We start from the raw sequence: 18,739 nt of genomic DNA on the forward strand, positions 1-18,739 counted from the left end.
TCTTTCTACATGATGATCATATAGCTAGATAACTTTTATTTTTTTGAAACTACGGACAATTATAAGATTATAATCTATCAGATAAAATTATCTTATTCGAAGTAGCCTTGCAATTACAAAGGATAAAATCAAAACATTTTATTTTAGGACATACATGGGAAGAAAATTATATTGCAAGAAAATTCACAGTTTAAGGAGCATCACGGAGCAACTCATCCAATCCTACCTAATCCACAACTCAACCAGGTCGTCGTATGGCCATGACCGACCATAATACGCGACTGGCCGTTGTTCTTCTTGGCTTAAGGCAAAATGTATGAACCCGCAATCCTACCCCATTATCAGAGAGCTTAATAGACGACTGGCCGTTGTTTTTGCGATCATCACGAGAGGATTCTTCCTTCGTAAAGTGATCCCATAAGTCTCCTCCATGTCAAGCTCACGGGGCGATTTTCTCCCATCACCAAGTTCCCAGTGGAAATGGTAAAGCAGATGAGCTAGAGCGAGTTCAATGTTAGCAATTGCAAAGTCAATTCCGGGACAAATCCTTCTCCCTCCACCAAAAGTAATGTACTCAAAGGTCAAAGCTATTTCCAGCGAAGTTGATCGAAGACTCCGAGAACTTATCGGGGCGGAATTCTTCTGGGTCGGGCCAGTAGTGCGGGTCTCGCTTTTTTGAGTTTTTAACAAATAAGTTGAATGCAATTATGCCAAAAGTTTAATTTCAAAACTTAATTAGTGTTATCAAACACACTCACTTATTATTTTTTCGAAATGAACTATGGTATTTGGAAGCCTAATTGAGCCCCGACTAATCCAGTCAATCTGGGTCGGCCTATTAAAAGGTAAAGCTCCCACAACGTGGATTTTCCACTTGAATCGACCCACGTTAGTATACGCTCATTTATTTTCATAATGTAATAATAAAGCTGTTTTACGTTTGCGGAGGATTCCGACCGACAACATGCTCATCAGAGTAAAATTGAATTTTAGGTGGAGAAAAGTTAACCGAACGTAATGTTTCTAGCACATTTCAATGGAATTTCACTCCAACCCCTCATGCCGTGATGTCTATTTTAGTGATTTGAAACCTCTCCAGAGTCTCTACTATAGGCAAAATAGACAGCTCTAACCTCCGCATTACATCAAAGTAATTGGAGAAGAACCGGTTGTGTCATTATCTTTTCTTTGTATAGTTAATTAAATTGATGCTGAATTAGGAAACGTCACAAGCAAAATCCATGAATTTCTCGTAGTGATCTTTTCGTAATGATTTGCACAAGAATAAATTTAATCATCATGAGACGCACAGTTCAAATTCACGACCAAATTTAGGACTACTGCCATCAGGAAGATCAATTATTTATTATCACTTTAGTCCCTGATCTTACTAAGTTTTATTTTCGGGAGGGAGAAAACACCAAATAAGATATGCCATGTGAGCGTTTAACTGTAAAATTGACGAATTGTTTTGATATAAAAAAAATCATGTGATTTAATTTTTCAAACTTCAAAAGTTTGGTGTTTCATGGCGTAAACTTTTATTCAATTTATCTCTAATATGTGGATATATATAGGTATCTGTTAAAACCATGAACAATCTAATGATTGACCAGAAAGTGACACTTAGCTGTCATGTTGATCTACTACTATAGAAAGCAAATTTTATATCTAAATAATTATTTTTTAAAAGCTACAAACAATCATAAGATTAGGTGTCATAGAGTAATCATTTTTATTTATGGTCATCTTACGGCCATATTACGTGTGACAAGATAACTTCATCAATTAAACCCAAAATAAAGAGGGAAAAAACTTATTACATTCGTCTAAGATATCTAATTTGTATGAACGAACTCATCCGGACCCTCCTTCACATTTTCCGGACAGATTTGAAAATACTTTCTTCATATCAACCATGCTGTTCGTGGCAGTGACCAACTTTATTCAGTTGGCTCATAATATTCGTTCTCGGATTGTGACTGGATATATGTCTAGGCAGGAAGAGTCCCTTCGTCAGCGAACTTAATGCGGGATTTTGCGATCATCACGAGGGGGTTCTTTCTTCGCAAAGTGATCGTGAAAGTCTCCTCCATGTCAAGCACATAGGGCAATTTCTTCCCATCACCGAGTCCCCAGTCGAAATGGTAAAGCAACTGAGCTAGAAGAAGCTCAATGCCTGCAATCGCATAGTTAATCCCGGGACAAATCCTTCTACCATTTCCGAATGGAATGTAATGAAAGCTATTCCCTTTGAAATCCACCGAAGACTCCAAGAACCTCTCTGGTAAGAACTCTTCAGGGTTGATCCAGTTTTCTGCGTCTCGCCCTAAGGCCCATGCATTGATGATGATATTGGCCTTGGATGGGATATCATAGCCCATTATTTTGCATCTCTCTCTTGCTTCTCTTGGAACTAGTGGAATCGGCGGGTGGAGCCTCAGGGTTTCCTTGACTACAGCCTTGAGGTACCCTAGGCTCTCGATGTCGGATTCCTTGACCAGGGACTTACCATTGAGGTGGTCTCGGATCTCTAGTTGGGCCTTTTGCATCACCCTAGGGTTTCGCAGCATCTCCGACATCGCCCATTCCAGCACGATGGAGGATGATTCAGTTCCAACCGAGAACAATTCCTATAGCAAATTTTGAGAAAGAGTTGAGTCTGTTGATTCTTAAAGAGAGTGTTATACATAACTTTGGCTTATGGAAAAGAAATTTTCTCAATGGCAATATATCGACCAAATCCACGAGTCCTTATTTATATGTATATCAAGTATTGGATTCGATTTAGGCTTACAAAACATTTTGTGCGTTAAAAGGAGGGAAAAAATAAAGAAAAAGTATTTATTTAGATTAAATTGGGGAAAATGTTTGATTATTTTTTGCTAATTAGAAGGTATTCAAGTGCATTGCATGTGAGAAATTTTATGTATTCTTTATGTAATTAAAAATAGAAATATTGCAATTAATTTAATACACGGGGACAGAGGTTAAACCTAATCTCTATATGTCCTTTAGATTTTATGTAAAGAATTGTATAATATTGGAAAATTTTCCTTCAAATATAGTCATTGATAGAAGTTTTCAGTATTTATAATATTTTTCACAAAAGCTATTTATCATGATAGTAGGCAATATTAGCATGGAAGTTAATAAAACTGCATGAAAAGATCATCAACAACATAACAAAATTATTCAAATTTATGAAATGAAAGTTAAGTCTATTAATTGTTATTTATCATGATATATGAATAAGTTGGGATTAGACTTAATTATATCATTTGAAGATAATCAAGTTATTTACAACTTTGTAACTCTTGCATTTTCAGCAGAAAATAGTCCTTAGGGAAAACCCTTGACGGAAATAATTTCTCACCACCCAATTCATTCGCTCGCAGAAGGTTCTAAAGTTGCCAATCTCTTTTAAGCCCAACGCCTTCCATGGCACGAAGTTGCATTTTCTATCATTTACTGTAATTTTTAAGATAATTTTTACTTTAAATAAGAATTTAGTTTTAATTTATTCTAAAATTTTGTTTAGATGAAATCTCTATCTGGAAATATTTTTACACAATATTATCTTGAATTATTTTTCTATGGTGTCTCTTTAGAATTTATTTTTATTTTTATTTTTATTTTTAAAGTTGCCAATGGAATTTCTGTCAAAAAATTTCAAACACATTCTCCTAAAAAACCTTTGTTCATATCTCCAATGAAATTTACGTGGATAGTCTGTTGATATTTCTAGAAATGTTGTAAGTTTCTAGTAAAAATTTCTTCGAAAATTCTGTTGAAAACAACAAGATTTCTTGGGGCGAAAAGTTATATAATACACATGCTATGTTGTTGCATGCAATGTTACCAAGAAAACTTTAAATGATCCTAAAATAAATTAAGTGGTGAGAATAAATTGGTACAATTAGCAATGATCCTATGATAAAATTTATTGTGTTACGTGGCGAGGTAAGATAAAAAGAGTTTTACCAAATTCCATCAACATATGATAAATTTTTTGATCGGGAGAAAGCTAATTATATACCAATTCAATAAATAGGTTCTAATGCATCTTAAAATGAAAGCAACCAAAATACCTTTTTGTTCTATAACTTTTGCGGTAATTTAACCCTATAAAAAAGGGGAAAACTATTTTAGAAATTTAATTTGTAGTTAACTGGATATTATCGAAAAATCACAATTTCATGTTGGAGATAAATTGGGACTGTTTAAGGGGAAAAATAGATCAATGACAAAGTAAACACGCAAGATTAAGGACTGAAAGTTATAATTTATAATTAACTACATTCAAAAGTGAGTTTTTCTCTTGTGGGATCACTTATATCTTTATGATGCTTGGCATTAGTAAGTGATGAAAATGATGCATGAGGAAGTTTTTCTACAGTAGATAAAAGTAAGTAATTGACCTTAAGAAAAAGAAAATCTATTTATGACTATTAAAACCTAAGGACACTCATACGAAATCTTCTCCAAAGTAAGACCCAAATGTTCCTCAAATTTTTTGAATAAAGATGGCCACTATTACTTAATTATTATTTTTAATTTCATAAAATTATAAATATATCTGAAATTTATATTAAGAAAAAATTCAAACCTCAACCATGGGACAGATAAAAAGAAAAACAAAACAAAAAAAATGTCGGTGATTAAACTACCATGAGAAATTAAGGGGACGATAGATTGCCAGCGATCTTGAGCAACACGATAAGGATAGTTGCCCAACAGGCATGGTGGGTGTGGATGCGAGGCCTTTGTGGCAGAACGGCAATTCTAGTAGTGATCAGATTAAGGTTCTCAGGCAGAGGGGAGAAACAACAGTCACCGAGTTCGAAGTACCCGATGAGTGATCAGATGAGGACGGGGACACTGCATAGGAGAAAAAGTACCACAATTTTCTTGAGGAAGCGCAGTTTTAGCTCCATCATCAAAGCTACTGAGGTTCCGGTTACTGAAAGTTATAAGCAACAAAAAATGATAAAAAAAAAGACATGAAAATTCCATATGAGAGAGGAAGGTGGGGGACTGAGTCAATGGGAGCAGAGGCTGACGAAGGCATGGCTGGCTCTGGCAAAGGAGAGTGTGGGACGGTAGTGGTAAAGCGATAAATAGGAAGGGTGGGACTATTACCTTCTATGTACTTTTTAGATTTATTTTTTATTCTAAAATGAAATAACCTAAAGGATTATTAGAAAAATCCCAAAGGATGTATTCAAACAGCACGAGAAACGGGCCACGGCATTTAGGAAAAATTAAATAAAACCTTAGAAATTACCAAACGAAACTATCTAATCCAGTAAGTATTCAATGAAAATTTAAGATCAAATTGCATAAAAGGACATGGTGGAGGCGACAACATTTGAACAGGAAACATAGTGTGTTTGGTTTTAGAGTTAAAAAGAGTTGAGTTTTTATTTTAATTAGGTTGTAATGATTGTATTGTTGAATTATAAAAAAAAAGTGTAAAAAAATGAATAGTTGAGAAAAAGTAATAATTGTGTTGTTAAATTGAAGATAAGTGAAATAGAGTTAAAACTAAAGTTAAAATCGATTTGTGAAATCAAACAAGGTGATAATCATCTACTTCTAAAAGTTTAGACATTTATTCCCTGCCGGAAGTTATTTTATTATTCAACTCATATGTATTGCAGCTTTTATATTATTTAAAAAACAATAGAAAATGAACCACTTAGGCATAAAAACGAAAATCAGAAAAAAAAAATTGTGGGTAGGAATAAAAAACCTGGGTCATTGAAAGAGTTTGAGCAAGTTCTGACCATGGTACTTTCTTCTCCTATTGCGGAGAGGAGAGGCGAAGAAGGACAACGAAGAAATGAGAGACGGTTATTTCCCTTTTGCATTCAATGGAAAGATTGAAGAGTAGTGTCTCTCTAATCCTTTTTTTTTCCACTTTTTATGTAATGAACCTTCATCACATGTCATCAAATAAAAAAATGAACTGAACATATTCAATATACCTGTGAATATGCATAACAGAGGGTTTTTATTAGAAGAGGAGTTAATTATTTTTTTATTAGAGAGAGACTAATTCAAAAAGTTATTTAATTATTACGAAAACACCAACCCATAAAGGAATACGGATGGGCTTGCTATGTCGGAACTCTATAGACAAAAAAACAAACAAAAAACGAACAACGCACACAATCCACAATTAAGAAAAATGTGGAAAAGTTTGTATGTACAACTAGTTCAAAACACGTCATGAGAGGCACTGACTTCAAAGTAGATTTTTGTTGCTACCTCAGTACAATAACGTGATGACGTCCTACTCCCTAGATACAACAAACCACTCAAGATCTTCTAATGTGCACTCAAATAAAAAATCCGAAAAACTCGAAAATCTCTCTACTACTCTGGAAAATTTTTGGAACAAAAATGAGTTTTTGAATCTCGGAATATTTTGTAAGGACTTTGGGGGATAGGGGAGAGAGGGAATTGTTGGAAGACAAGAGAATTTTCCGAATATTTGTAAAATTGAGAGAAAAAATGGGTATTTATATTAATGAAACATCACAGTTATGCCTTTTCAATAAATAGACACATTCAATCACAAAATGAATAAAAATATCCTTACAATCAAAGTACATGATTTTCTACAATTAAGGAGACTTATCTCCAATAATCCAAGAGTCATGTCTTATTACAAATAACTTCTCATACACACTTAATTTTGAGTCACCAAAGATTATAAATATAAATAAAATAAATCAAGACAAACCTCCACGGGTGAATTCAGAATTTTGAAATGTGAGAAACATTGGTTGAGCTTCACAGAGTAAAACTATACTATTGAATTAAGAGGAGCCCTAAAAGATATAGTTACAAAGAGATACAACTTGAAGAGGCATTTCGTTATAATAATTAAGGTGCAAAGTAATTAAAATTGGTCCAAATACATTGAAAGAGCAAAATCGACATTTTAAAATATGTTCACGTACATTGAAGGGCAAAAATAAAAAATTTAAAAAATCGAGAGATACTTTTGTGAGCTTCACACTTTTATATATGTTATATATTATAGATAATAGTATGTAAACCTTGCAGAATGAAATAAATTAAAGCTTATGACTAAAACCCTAGAAATTACCAAACGAAACTATCTAATCCAGTAAGTATCCTATGAAAATTTAAAATCAAATTGCATATAAGGATATGGTAGAGGTGACAGCATTTGTACCGGAAACATAATCATATAGTTTAAACATCTATCCCCTGCCGGAAGTTATTTTATTATTCATCTCATATGTATTGCAGCTTTTATATTATTTAAAAACAATAGAAAATGAAGCATTTAGGCATAAAAACGAAAATCAGAAAAAAAAAATTGTGGGAAGAAATAAAAAACCTGGGTCATTGAAAGAGTTTGAGCGCGTTCTGACAGTGGTTCTTTCTTCTCCAATTGCCGAGAGAAGAAGCAAAGAAGGACAACGAAGAAATAAGAGACGGTTAATTCCCTTTTGCATTCAATGGAAAGATTGAAGAGTTATGTCTCTCCAATCTTTTTTTTTTAAAACTTTTTATGTAGCTTCGTCATATGACATCAAATAAAAAAATGAACAGGATATATTCAATATACCTGTGAATATGCATAACAGAGGGTTTTTTTGTTAGGAGAGGCGTTAATTATTTTTTTATTAGAGAGATACTAATTCAAAAAGTTATTTAATTATTACTAAAACAACAACCCATAAATGAATAGGATGGGCTTACTATGTTAGAAACTCTATACACAAAAAACAAACAAAACGCGAAGAACACACACAATCCGTCGTCAAGAAAAATATGAAAAAAGTTTTGTATGCATAATCGGTTCAAGAGACGCTATGGGAGACACTGACTTCAAAGTAGATTTTTGTCGCTACCTCAGTGCAATACCGTGATGATGTCCTACTCCCAAAATATAATGAACTACTCAAGATCTTCTAATGCACACTCAAATAGAAAATTCAAAAAACTCGAAAATCTCTCTACTGCTCTTGAAAAGTTTTGAAACAAAAATGAGGTTTTGAATCTTGGAATATTTTGTAAGGACTTTGGGAGTTAGGGGAGAGAGAAAATTGTTGGAAGACAAGAGGATTTTCCGAATATTGTAAAACTGAGAGAAAAATTGGTATTTATATTAGTGAAATATCGTCATCGTGCCTTTTCAATAAATAGACACATTCAATCACAAAATGAATAAACACATCCTTACAAATAAAGTACAATCAAGGAGACTTATCTCTAATAATCTAAGAGTCATGTCTTTCTATAAATAACTTCTCATAAACACTTAATTTTGAGTCACCAAAAATAATAAATAAAAATAAAATAAATCAACACAAACCTCCAAGGGTGAATTCAGAACTTTAAAATGTGAGAAACACAGGTTGAACCTCACAGAATAAAATTGTACTATTGAATTAGGAAGAGCTTAAAAGATATAGTTACAAAGAGATACCACTTGAAGGGGCAATTCGGTTATAATAATTAAGGTGCAAAATAATTAAGATTTGTTCACGTACATTGAAGGGTAAAATTAAAATTTAAAAAATCGAGACATACTTTTGTGAGTTTTACACTTTTATATATGTTATAGATTATAGATAATAGTATGTAAACCTTGCAGAATGAAATAAAAATATAATGAGAGTTAATTAACTTACCATTGTAACATTTTTTATGACTTCCATTGTGATGTAGAACTTGAGATCACTGGTCTTTTGTAGATGCAGGAGCATATCGACTAAATCTCCCCCCGCTGGTGGCTTATTCTCATTATTGATGACACTTTCGAGCTTGGCCTTGTGATCTTCGATGATGTAGTTGAGAATCACGTCGATCTTGTGGTGCAGCCTCTCCCGTGCAAGCTTCACCCTGGACGTGTATTGGAGGAACTTCATCGATGGGAATAGATCGGGGAATTCCAACACTCCGCTGAGCAGCATGACTTCCTTCATGAGTGAAATGAATTCCTCTTGGTATTTGCACCTTTCAAGAAGTTAGAATAATCATAAACAATATGCAAAGAGTTAGCTCTTCACGTAGGCGTGTAAGCGATTTACTGAATGGTACCTTTTAGATTACAAAGAAAGCATACAAGCTTAATACGATGAAACGGAAATATAAATAACTAATAAAGAGACACAAGACTTATCCAATAAATAAATAAATAAATAAATAAAATAAAGGGGCATATATGGGGTAATTGTACCACAAGAATTGAATATGTAATCTCTTAATTGATGGGTAAGAGCGTACGCAACTACACTAAATGTTCTTTCTCACTAGTGGTTTGTTCGGTAGAGTATAATTAAAGAGATTATCAATATGGGTTGGTTTAAGTAATTTGACTCTTATTCTGCTTAAGCAAGATCTCGAATTCGAGTTCTTGTTAATGTAAAAAATCAATGCTGGGAGTGCTTTAACTCTTAGTGGACCGACCTAGCTCGACTGTATTAGTCGGGATCCAATTGGACTTCTGGATACCAAAGTTCACACCAAAAAGGGATTAGATTTGATGAATAATATTGGATCAGAGAACATCCAGGTCGTAATGAAATTATTGTTTGCTCGTTAAAGATGATGGAATTATAGATTTGTTTAGTTCATGAAATAGAAAATTATAACAATGCGTTTGTTTTCGGAGTTAAAGTCACGAATTTGTGATTGTGATTGTGATTATAGAAGAAGACAAAAATATATGGGGCCCACCAGTTTAACTTTTGAAATATGAAATGAATGGAAGGTATAGATAATTAATTATAATGGGATTGTATTTTAATAATATATGGGGCCCACCAATTTGACTTTTGAAATGTGTGTTTTGTTGTGTAGTGTTTTGAGTTAAAGTTAAAGTTAAAATCTTAAATCACGACTTTGAAAACAAACGGAGCGTAAAATTTCGACAGACATAACAAAATATCATAACAACGTCCAATCCTAAAAAAAAAATTAGAAAAATAACTTAGCATTTAATTGGATATAGTAAACACGCCCTATCCTAAAAATAAAAAAGCTCAGCATCTACTGGAGCTCTACTTTTTGACCACCGCCAGCCCACTTCGATCGCATCATCATTGGACATCCAACCCGGACTTGACTGACTTTTGCCAACTGTTCTCAACATGACATGGACAGATCTTGCACTGTTGGTGAGATTTGTAAGGAACCCTGCTCGGAGCAAGTCCTAGGCTCATTTGCCCAATGAGAGTGGCCCTTGCCCTAATTAAGCATCAAGCATTGCCTTGGTCATGCCCCCGTAAGGCTCATCGTGCACTCGAGCAATATCAAAACTCTAATTTACATGCCTAGAGCACATGCTACCTTATTTTAAATTCTAACGATCCAAAAAGAATTTTCTCCTTTCAAAACAGAACAGAGCACGTACTATTTATTGACATGGTAGTTGATTGAGCACCACATGTGATCTATGATGATGAGGCCCTCCAAATAATGTTTTTAAATTTCAAAAGTTAAAACATCTGAAAATTTTAAAAAAACAAATTGAAAAAATAAAAAGAGAGTAGGCCAATCGCTAATGGGGCTTCCCCGCCAACCTCACCCCCCGAGGGAGGTCATTGGAGGTGTGGGACCTTCGGTGACCCCTTCAAGGGAGGCAATGGAGCGGATGATTCCCTATCGTGGGGACTACAACCCTATCTCTTTCCTCAAAAAAATTTTGAAGAGAAAGAGCCCCCCCTCTCTCTCCGGAGAGAGACAAGGGTTGTAGTCCCCATGGTGGAGCCTCCCTCGCTGGCCACTGCATAGGCCTCTGACGCCTTCGGCAACCACCTCCGAGTGGGCTGTGGTCAACAAGGGAGCCCCTATCGATGATCTGCTTCTCTGTTTTCGTTTTTACTTTTTTTATATATTTTTTTTTCATATTTTAAAATTTTTTAATTTTAAAAATTATAATTTGGAGTGCTACGTTAGCATGAATCACGTGGCGCCCGACATGATATTATGTCGATGGTTTGTGATATTTAGTCTTTTCTTTTTAATTATATGGGAAACTTGATAGACAGTCTCAATAAATCTAGGGCCCTAGCATTTATGGGTGCAAAAGACGTTTTATGCATAACTTACATAGAAATCATCCAAGTAATATATAATTTCACAATCATACAAAATATAGCAAAGTAAAGATCTGAAAAATATGTACGTGTTTCCTTTTGGGTGGAAGAAAACATGAATATGTTTTCCTCCCAAAAAAAAAGTGAATATATTGAAATATCTTGCTATTACCATATGTCCGATAGTTTATGTTTTGCAATTCTATGTATGTAATTGGGTGAAATTCATATATTTCAACATAAGTAACTAAAGCAAGCACACGTTTTTTTTCCTTGTAATTAACTAATTATTGACCCCAAAATCTTTTTTTCTTTTTCATAAATGAGAGCGTAAGAAAATAAAAATGGATTCAATTAACCAATATGGATTGATTTAAGCGGTTCGACATTTGTTCCATTTAAGTAAGGTCACGGATTCGAGTTCTTGTGAATGCAAAAAATCAATACTGGAAGAACTTTACCCTTAGTGGGCAACTCGGCTCGAATGGATAAGTCGAGACCTAATTGAACTTTCAGATAGCAGGATTCACAATGAAAATAATGGATTTAATTAATATTTCACACCAAAATTCTTATTTCATCAGTAATGGCATTAGCACTAAAAGTAGTTGCAACTACTAGTTCCCTTATGCAAATTTGGTTGACCCCACCATTTTTTATAGGTATGGTTGACTCCAATATAGTCGATATAGATCCGCCCCTAAGTGACGAGACTAAATTTACATCGTGTTTGGTACGCGGGAGTTAAATGGAATGGAAATGAATTTGATTCTACAAAGTAAAATGCAATGGTATTTAGTGAAAAAATATTATTTTCTTTAATAACCATTACAAAATGAATGAATATAATTATAATATTAGACTCATTTATCAAGATATCATGTTATATATATTTTTAGTTATATAAATTAAAAGAACAGGTATGTTAGTTTACAACATATAGCATGAAATGAGGGAATGGTCATTCCCTTTGTTTTTTCGAGGGAATGCTCATTCCATCAAAATGAAAGAAAAAGATGATAATGAGAAAATGTCATTTTCCAACTTATATAAAATACACTAATAAGAAAATATAGTAAAATGAAAAAAAATGAGCATTCCATTCCAGTTCATTCTATTCCCATGTACCAAACGGGACCTTATAATCTCTTGATTGCCAATATAAAACGAATGTCACGGCACCAAAATCTCTTTAAGAATTTTTTTTTTGGGCTAGAATGATGTAACCATTAGCTTTTGACTTGAAAAATGATCTAAGAAACATGTATACGCACCTATCTCCCAATAATGCACGGGCGATCACTTTGTTAATGACGGACAACATCAAGTCGCTCAAGTTGAACGGTTTCTCATCGAAGTCTCCAATAGCCTTGATCATGTTCCAAACCTCCTGTTCCCTGATAGATCGGAAAGACATGACCCTCTTTGTGCTGAGGAACTCAAGCACGCATATCTTCCTCATCTGCCTCCAGTACTCCCCATAGGGGGAGAATGTGAAGCTTGAATATTCGTATGAGAGTGACTCAACGACACCTAGTCGGGGCCTCTGGGCGAAAGCTGGCTCGTGGATCTTGAGGATCTCCATGACCGCTTTGGGTGAAGTGATCACGATGGCCAAGATCTCACCCAACTGGAGGCTCATTATGGGGCCGTGTCTCATGGCTAAGTTGTTGAGCGCTTGGTGAGGGGATGCGCCTCTCATTTGGAGCAAGCTACCGATTATAGGCAGCCTCTTCGGTCCCGGAGGAAGCTCTGAAATGGAGTCTTTGTTAGTAGAACGTCTCTTCTTTTTTCCGAATGCAAGGAAGAGAAAGATGATCACGACCGTCAAGAAAACATGAGGAGGCGGGAGTGGGATCATTGTGGAGCACAAGACGAATTTGGTCATGTGGAGGCAAAGTATTGGGTTTGATGCTCTTTGTGGGTTTTGCACGGGAAGTGTATATAATGGAAGGGTTGGTTTGATTTGTACAGGTCCTGGAGGCTGGATATGTAATTGACAACATAAAGGACTTTTCATTTTACTAAACAAGAAATTAATGTATTTGTCGATTTTTATAGCGGATACTATAAAGAGGTTGGTATGTTTGACCATTTTTACAGTTCTATTTTACTTAGGTAGGGCGAATTATCTTAAATAGTCCACATTATATGTATTCATTAAGATTCTTGCTGAAATTAATAAATTTATTAACCAGTATGAATTGGTTCTAGTGATTCGGTACATATTCTTTTTAAGCAAGATCTCAAGTTCGAGTCTTATGAATAGAGAAAATCCATTTTAGAAGAGTTTTACCCCATTAGTAAGCCGATTGCGGCTCGAACTGGATTGATTAGGGTTTATTGAGCTTTCGGATACTAACATACACAATAAAAAATTCTTAATTGAGAACTTAAAATGACATCTCGAAATATAAAGTTCTTCATGTACTTTAATTATTCCCATGCTAAAATTTCATAAATTGAACCAACATAGGTTAATTCAAATAATTTGGCGTTTATTCCTCTTAAGCAAGGTCTTGGATCCGAGTCTTGTGAATGGAAAAAATTCACGCTATGAGAGTTTTACCTCTTAGTGAGCCGATTGGCTTGAATTGGATCAGTTGGGCCCGTTGGCCTCCCCAATACCAAGGCATTCACCAAAAAAACTTATAAATTCAGCTATTCTTCACAATCTAAAAAGGTTAAGTTCATCAACCACCTCTCTTTTCTCTAAAATTTCTCCATCGTTTCCCAGATAATTCCACCTGCTCCTCCCTCTCAAAGTGCATACGAATACATCCTTGTCTATATATATAATGTTTATATATTATATGAATAGTATATTTTTATGTATGCTATTCGATTTATTGTCTTTAATGTTTACTTATATTAAGTAAATTACATTTTTTTTGTTTATATATCGATATATAATTATCTTTGTTGATCTGTATATATAATTGTTAATTTGAGAATAATGTGTTTTAAATATACTAGATATGTACCAACACTTCGTGCAAAATTTGTAATAAATAATACTTTTATTGATATATTGGTTTAATACATGAACTAATTTTCAATCTCATACATTGCACGGGTTTATTTACTTACAATTATTATTCACAATTTTAAAAGATGAATTTATTTCTTATGAACAGTAAGGATTTTTTCATGATTAATTTTTAGTTTTCATGATTAATTTTTTACCATTTTATTATTATATCCTTCACTAGACGATTACTATAAACTAGTCATCCGGCCCGTCCAGCAGTACTTTTAGTTAATTTAGAATTGATAAAATATGAAAAGTTTAAGTGTTGTTAGATAATTGATCTTTTTTATTTTAGTACAGGACCGGGGAGGTAGTTCCAACTTTGCCACAAACAATAAACATTGAATTTAGGTAGATTCTACAATGGAATCCAAACTTGTGTTCCCGAAAAAATCACATTAGTCCATTGTTTATATATATTGCCTATAATATTTATGGTCCTTTATATTTTCATTTCACAATTTCCGCCTACAATGCTATATTATTGTTCTCGAATCTTCCATGTTACATGTACCAATCACATTCCACCACGTCACCAAATCGGATCATAAAAACCGGTTTTTGAAGAAAACCAATATAATATAAGTCGGTCACTTCAGCGACACGTCATCAACATGTAAGGTGGGTTTTAATTCATGGACACGTTAGTGACATGTAAACAATACGCCATCAACACGTAAGCGGCCTCCAATTTTATTGTACTTTACATGTGGCCCGATGGATTTGTAATGCCACTGGAAAATTGATAGGCTAAAATGTTATGTTTAATATTAAAAGAATTAGAAAAAATTAGCATTCCACCTTAAAACATAATTTGACGTTTCATTCTAAAATTTGCTTTCAATTTACTGGCGGATTAGTCACTTTCACGTGAAATGAAAGGAAACACGCTGTGAGTCTCTGATAGTCCAAAAGAAAGCAACTAAACCCACCAATGATCCGTCTTAATCAAGCGCAATAATCAGAGGGTTTCGTAAATCACATTACCGAAGCTATCCTACATATATGAGGGCCCCTAGAAAATTGATTGCACGCAAGAGGTTAGTGATTGCAAGTAAGATATGTAGATCTAGATAATTGTGAACATCATGGACAATCCAAGGATTTACAAGGAGTAAACGGAAAGCAAATTCTAATAAGTAACCTAATTATATGGATCAATCATCAGTATTATGTGCATTCTGAATTGTATATACTATTTGGCCAAGCATGCGCATCGAGGTCAATCATGGTCCTCAACCTTTTGCCTTCAATTTTTACTCTAAACCTATTATTGGAGTGATTTCAATCCTCAACCTTTTTCTAGTCGGGTTACTTTTAGTCCTATCATTATTTTTTAACTTAAAAACCCAGTTGTGGCATTTTATTTTAATAAAAACTAATTATTAAAATATTAAAAATAAAGAAAGGAAATGATAGATTTGTTCAAAGAAAGGGAGAAGGCCAGATGGAGCTCGCTAGCCGAGCCCCATCCGCCTCCAAGGTCGTCGGCAGCTTGCACGCTCTCTGCGACCTCGAAGGAGGAGGAGTAGCCCCTGGCGAGTCGCCTTCCTCCTTTAATCGAAAGATCCCAGCTCATACCGAATTGGGATCTCCCAATAGTTGGGACCTTCCTATTAGGGGTACAGGAAAGGGCCTCACTGGCAGTCACCTCTCCCCTTCCGAAGTCGTCAACGGCCTGTAAGCTTACTAGTGACATCAGAGGGGAATACAGTGGCCGCCTGTGAGTCCCCCTCCCCCTAATCGGGAGATCCAAGCTTAAACTAAAAGTGACCCAATTAGGAAAGATTAAAAATTAAATTAGCCTAAAATAGGTATAGAGCTAAAACCCAAAAAAAGGACAAATGTTCAGGACTATAATTGACTTTTTCCCATATTTTAATTGGCACCCGACAATATTGGACACTCTGGTTTACTACCATTTTTATTAAAATCAGACCGGACCGGGAACCGGTACCACGCTAGTCTAGCTGTGAATTCGGACCAAAAATGTATATTTGAACCGAAGAATCCATTAAACCGAACAATTTTTCAGATAAACCCAATAAACCAGCTGGTTTATGGGTTCAACGGTTTATGATATTTATATCAAAATCTTTAATAAAACTAAAACTGTTGTTTTAATCTCCCCTCCCCATTATCATGCCACATGTCCCATATTATCCCATTTTCCCATTTAACCATCAATTCTTCTTTTATTTTTAATTTTCCAATGAACTTCTACAATATTTTCATTTATATCCTTCTCGAATCATATGCCTTACAATATTGTCTTTCAATATAATGGAAGCCATTAGTTGCAATTCCAAGAACACCATACGTAGTCCCATAGAGTTTATGTAAATTATATTTTTGAACTCATATGCTTACGCATTTTAATTTTCCATGAGATATTATGGTTGAGCAGAAAGAAAAAAAGGTTAATATGTCAAAAAATTTGCAAATGGAACTGGTACAAAAATATTTTCCTCTTAATATAATTAAAGATAGGAACTTAATCTATGTCCACATTCATCTTTAATCTTATACATTGTTAAAACTGACATACAATCATTTACTAAAAAGTCAAGCAAAGTGATGAAACACAAGATATGTATATTTACATATATTATTCTCTTCTTTTTTCCTTTTAAAGTTCTCATTTTATTATGTGAATTCCATTGGTTGCTCTTTTTTTTTTTCACAATTCTTATGCTAACTCAACTTTATCCTTAAAGAAGCAGTTATGGATAGAAATATGCAGAATTTAGTAGTCGAAAAACATGTAAGAGATGAGAAAATATATTTTTTACTTTAAACTCTAAACAGCTAAAATATATTTTTTACTTTAAACTCTAAAAAGCTAAAAAATTTTTTGAGAGAGTATCATTTAGATACATAAACTTTAATACTGGGATTAAATTTATAATGTCTTATATATATATATATATATATATATCAACTTATCAATTAATGATTTGTCAACTTTTAATTGGTCTTTTTTCTATCTCATTTATATTATTATTTGATTTAGTTTGTTCTGCTTAGTATCATTTACATAAATAAATTTTAAAATATATATCAATTTTATTGCAATTAAGCAGGCATAATATGGTCAACTACATGATGCTTTTGAAGATTTGCGTTTAAGTTTTTAACGTTGCAATTTAATCTTTTACGTTACATTTACAACATAATATTTAAAATGGAAAAACTAATTGTATTTAGAAAAGTTGCTTTTTTTCTCTTTCGCAACGAAGCGCGAGCACTACCTAGTTTTATATAATTACAATTACGAAATTCCCGTTTTTCAAAGCAATTATCTGTGTTTTATTACATTGGTCAATTTGCATTTTTAAATTTTTAGGTTAAAATACTGTAAGTTAAGTTCAAGGTAATAATTTTGTTTAATTGCATGAAAATGCCAATGAATGGGCAGTCCTCTTCTGATTCAATATTGAGGAACGTACAAGTTCTATCACAAGGAGATAGAGACTATATACTAAGTTTCTAGCCTTCCTATATGACCAACTCCAGAAATTATATAGAACAATGGGCTCCTATATGGATGAGAATATTATCGGAGAAGATGATATGCCTACCTACGCAACATTGTTGGTACCAAATGTTCAAGAAATGGTTAGGAAAAATCATCCAGAGGTTCCCCGGAGATATATCAGGATCGAGGAAGGTGTTCCCGAGATCAATTGAATCCTCTGGCCAGAAATCCCCACCATTGATCTATCTTCATCGAGAGGATGCCGGGACGAGCCCCAGAAACTTCATGAGGCTTGCCAAGACTGGGGCTTTTTTCAGGTTTACGATTAACGGGCTGGTGCCGAGCATCGACAAGATTGAAATTTTCAGGGCTATTTTAGGGTTTTTTCGAGAGCGTATGCTAGCTTCAATCGGTTCTTGTTCAATTGGAGAAGAAGATAGAAAACGTCTGTTTGTTGTTTGTTTGTTATTACTTTTTTATTTTTTTATTACTATTTGTTTTCTTATTTGGTTGAACCGGTGCGTTTTGATTCGGATTAATATTGAAGAGAATCCGACTTGTTGTCGGGCGAGACCGATCGTCGACAAGAAGACGTGTGGCCAAAAATATCGACAGGCAAACTATCGGGGGTGAATCTTAAACTAAAAAGACGTAGGACAAGTGAATGGCTAGGATTTTACGTAAGGAAATTTGACCATTAGAAAAAAAAAAACCCATGGTGATTTTATTTGCAACCAACCTAGTAGCATCACCAATCAATATATAGATAGATCATATTAAATGATTTTACATTTTGTCAAGTCTCCATTTCTTGAAAATGCAAACAATCTCATCGAACGATGAAATAAACTTGTTGTAAGCCATCAATTTATTATATTTCTAATATTTATTACATAAAATATTAATGAAAATTTATAAATATAAAAATTTCATGCAATAAGCAAGTAAGCGGACTAGTCTTGATAGAATTCTCTCTCTTTTTAAATGAAAATGGATATCTTTGCTATTTACCTTATATAATGAATTAAAACAGGATGAGAATTTTTTTTTGTGTACTCTGATATCCGGAAGTCAACGGGCTCCGACTAATTCAGTAAGAGACGGATCGGTTTACTATGGGATCAAACACTCCTAGCATGGATT

General features: G+C 34.0%; 1 protein-coding gene across 2 annotated transcripts; it reads right to left on the bottom strand.

Moving 5' to 3' along the window:
- Positions 1–1,711: 1,711 nt before the first annotated feature.
- Positions 1,712–13,065, bottom strand: LOC116201393 (premnaspirodiene oxygenase-like). Of its 2 annotated transcripts, XM_031532617.1 has the most exons (4): positions 12,362–13,065; positions 8,679–9,003; positions 7,379–7,423; positions 1,712–2,633 (listed from the first exon to the last, which is right to left on the bottom strand). In XM_031532617.1, exons 1-4 carry the CDS (start codon positions 12,973–12,975, stop codon positions 1,995–1,997), a joined length of 1,623 nt encoding a protein of 540 aa, XP_031388477.1. In that variant the 5' UTR covers positions 12,976–13,065; the 3' UTR covers positions 1,712–1,994. The 2 variants fall into 2 exon arrangements, with proteins under 2 accessions (XP_031388477.1, XP_031388478.1); XM_031532618.1 differs by lacking the exon at positions 7,379–7,423 and having other exon boundaries at positions 12,362–13,060.
- Positions 13,066–18,739: the final 5,674 nt, after the last annotated feature.

The sequence above is a fragment of the Punica granatum genome, chromosome 3 (assembly GCF_007655135.1).
Source record: "Punica granatum isolate Tunisia-2019 chromosome 3, ASM765513v2, whole genome shotgun sequence".
Classification (NCBI taxonomy): Eukaryota; Viridiplantae; Streptophyta; class Magnoliopsida; order Myrtales; family Lythraceae; genus Punica; species Punica granatum.

Excerpts from the sequence above, each read along its gene's own strand:
- LOC116201393 (XM_031532617.1), bottom strand. The coding sequence starts at position 12,975 with ATGACCAAATTCGTCTTGTGCTCCACAATGATCCCACTCCCGCCTCCT. Across the intron at positions 9,004-12,361 it reads CGTGCATTATTGGGAGATAG|GTGCAAATACCAAGAGGAAT; the intron begins GTGCGTATACAT and ends ACTTCTTGAAAG. Across the intron at positions 2,634-7,378 it reads AAACTCTTTCAATGACCCAG|GAATTGTTCTCGGTTGGAAC; the intron begins GTTTTTTATTTC and ends AATTTGCTATAG.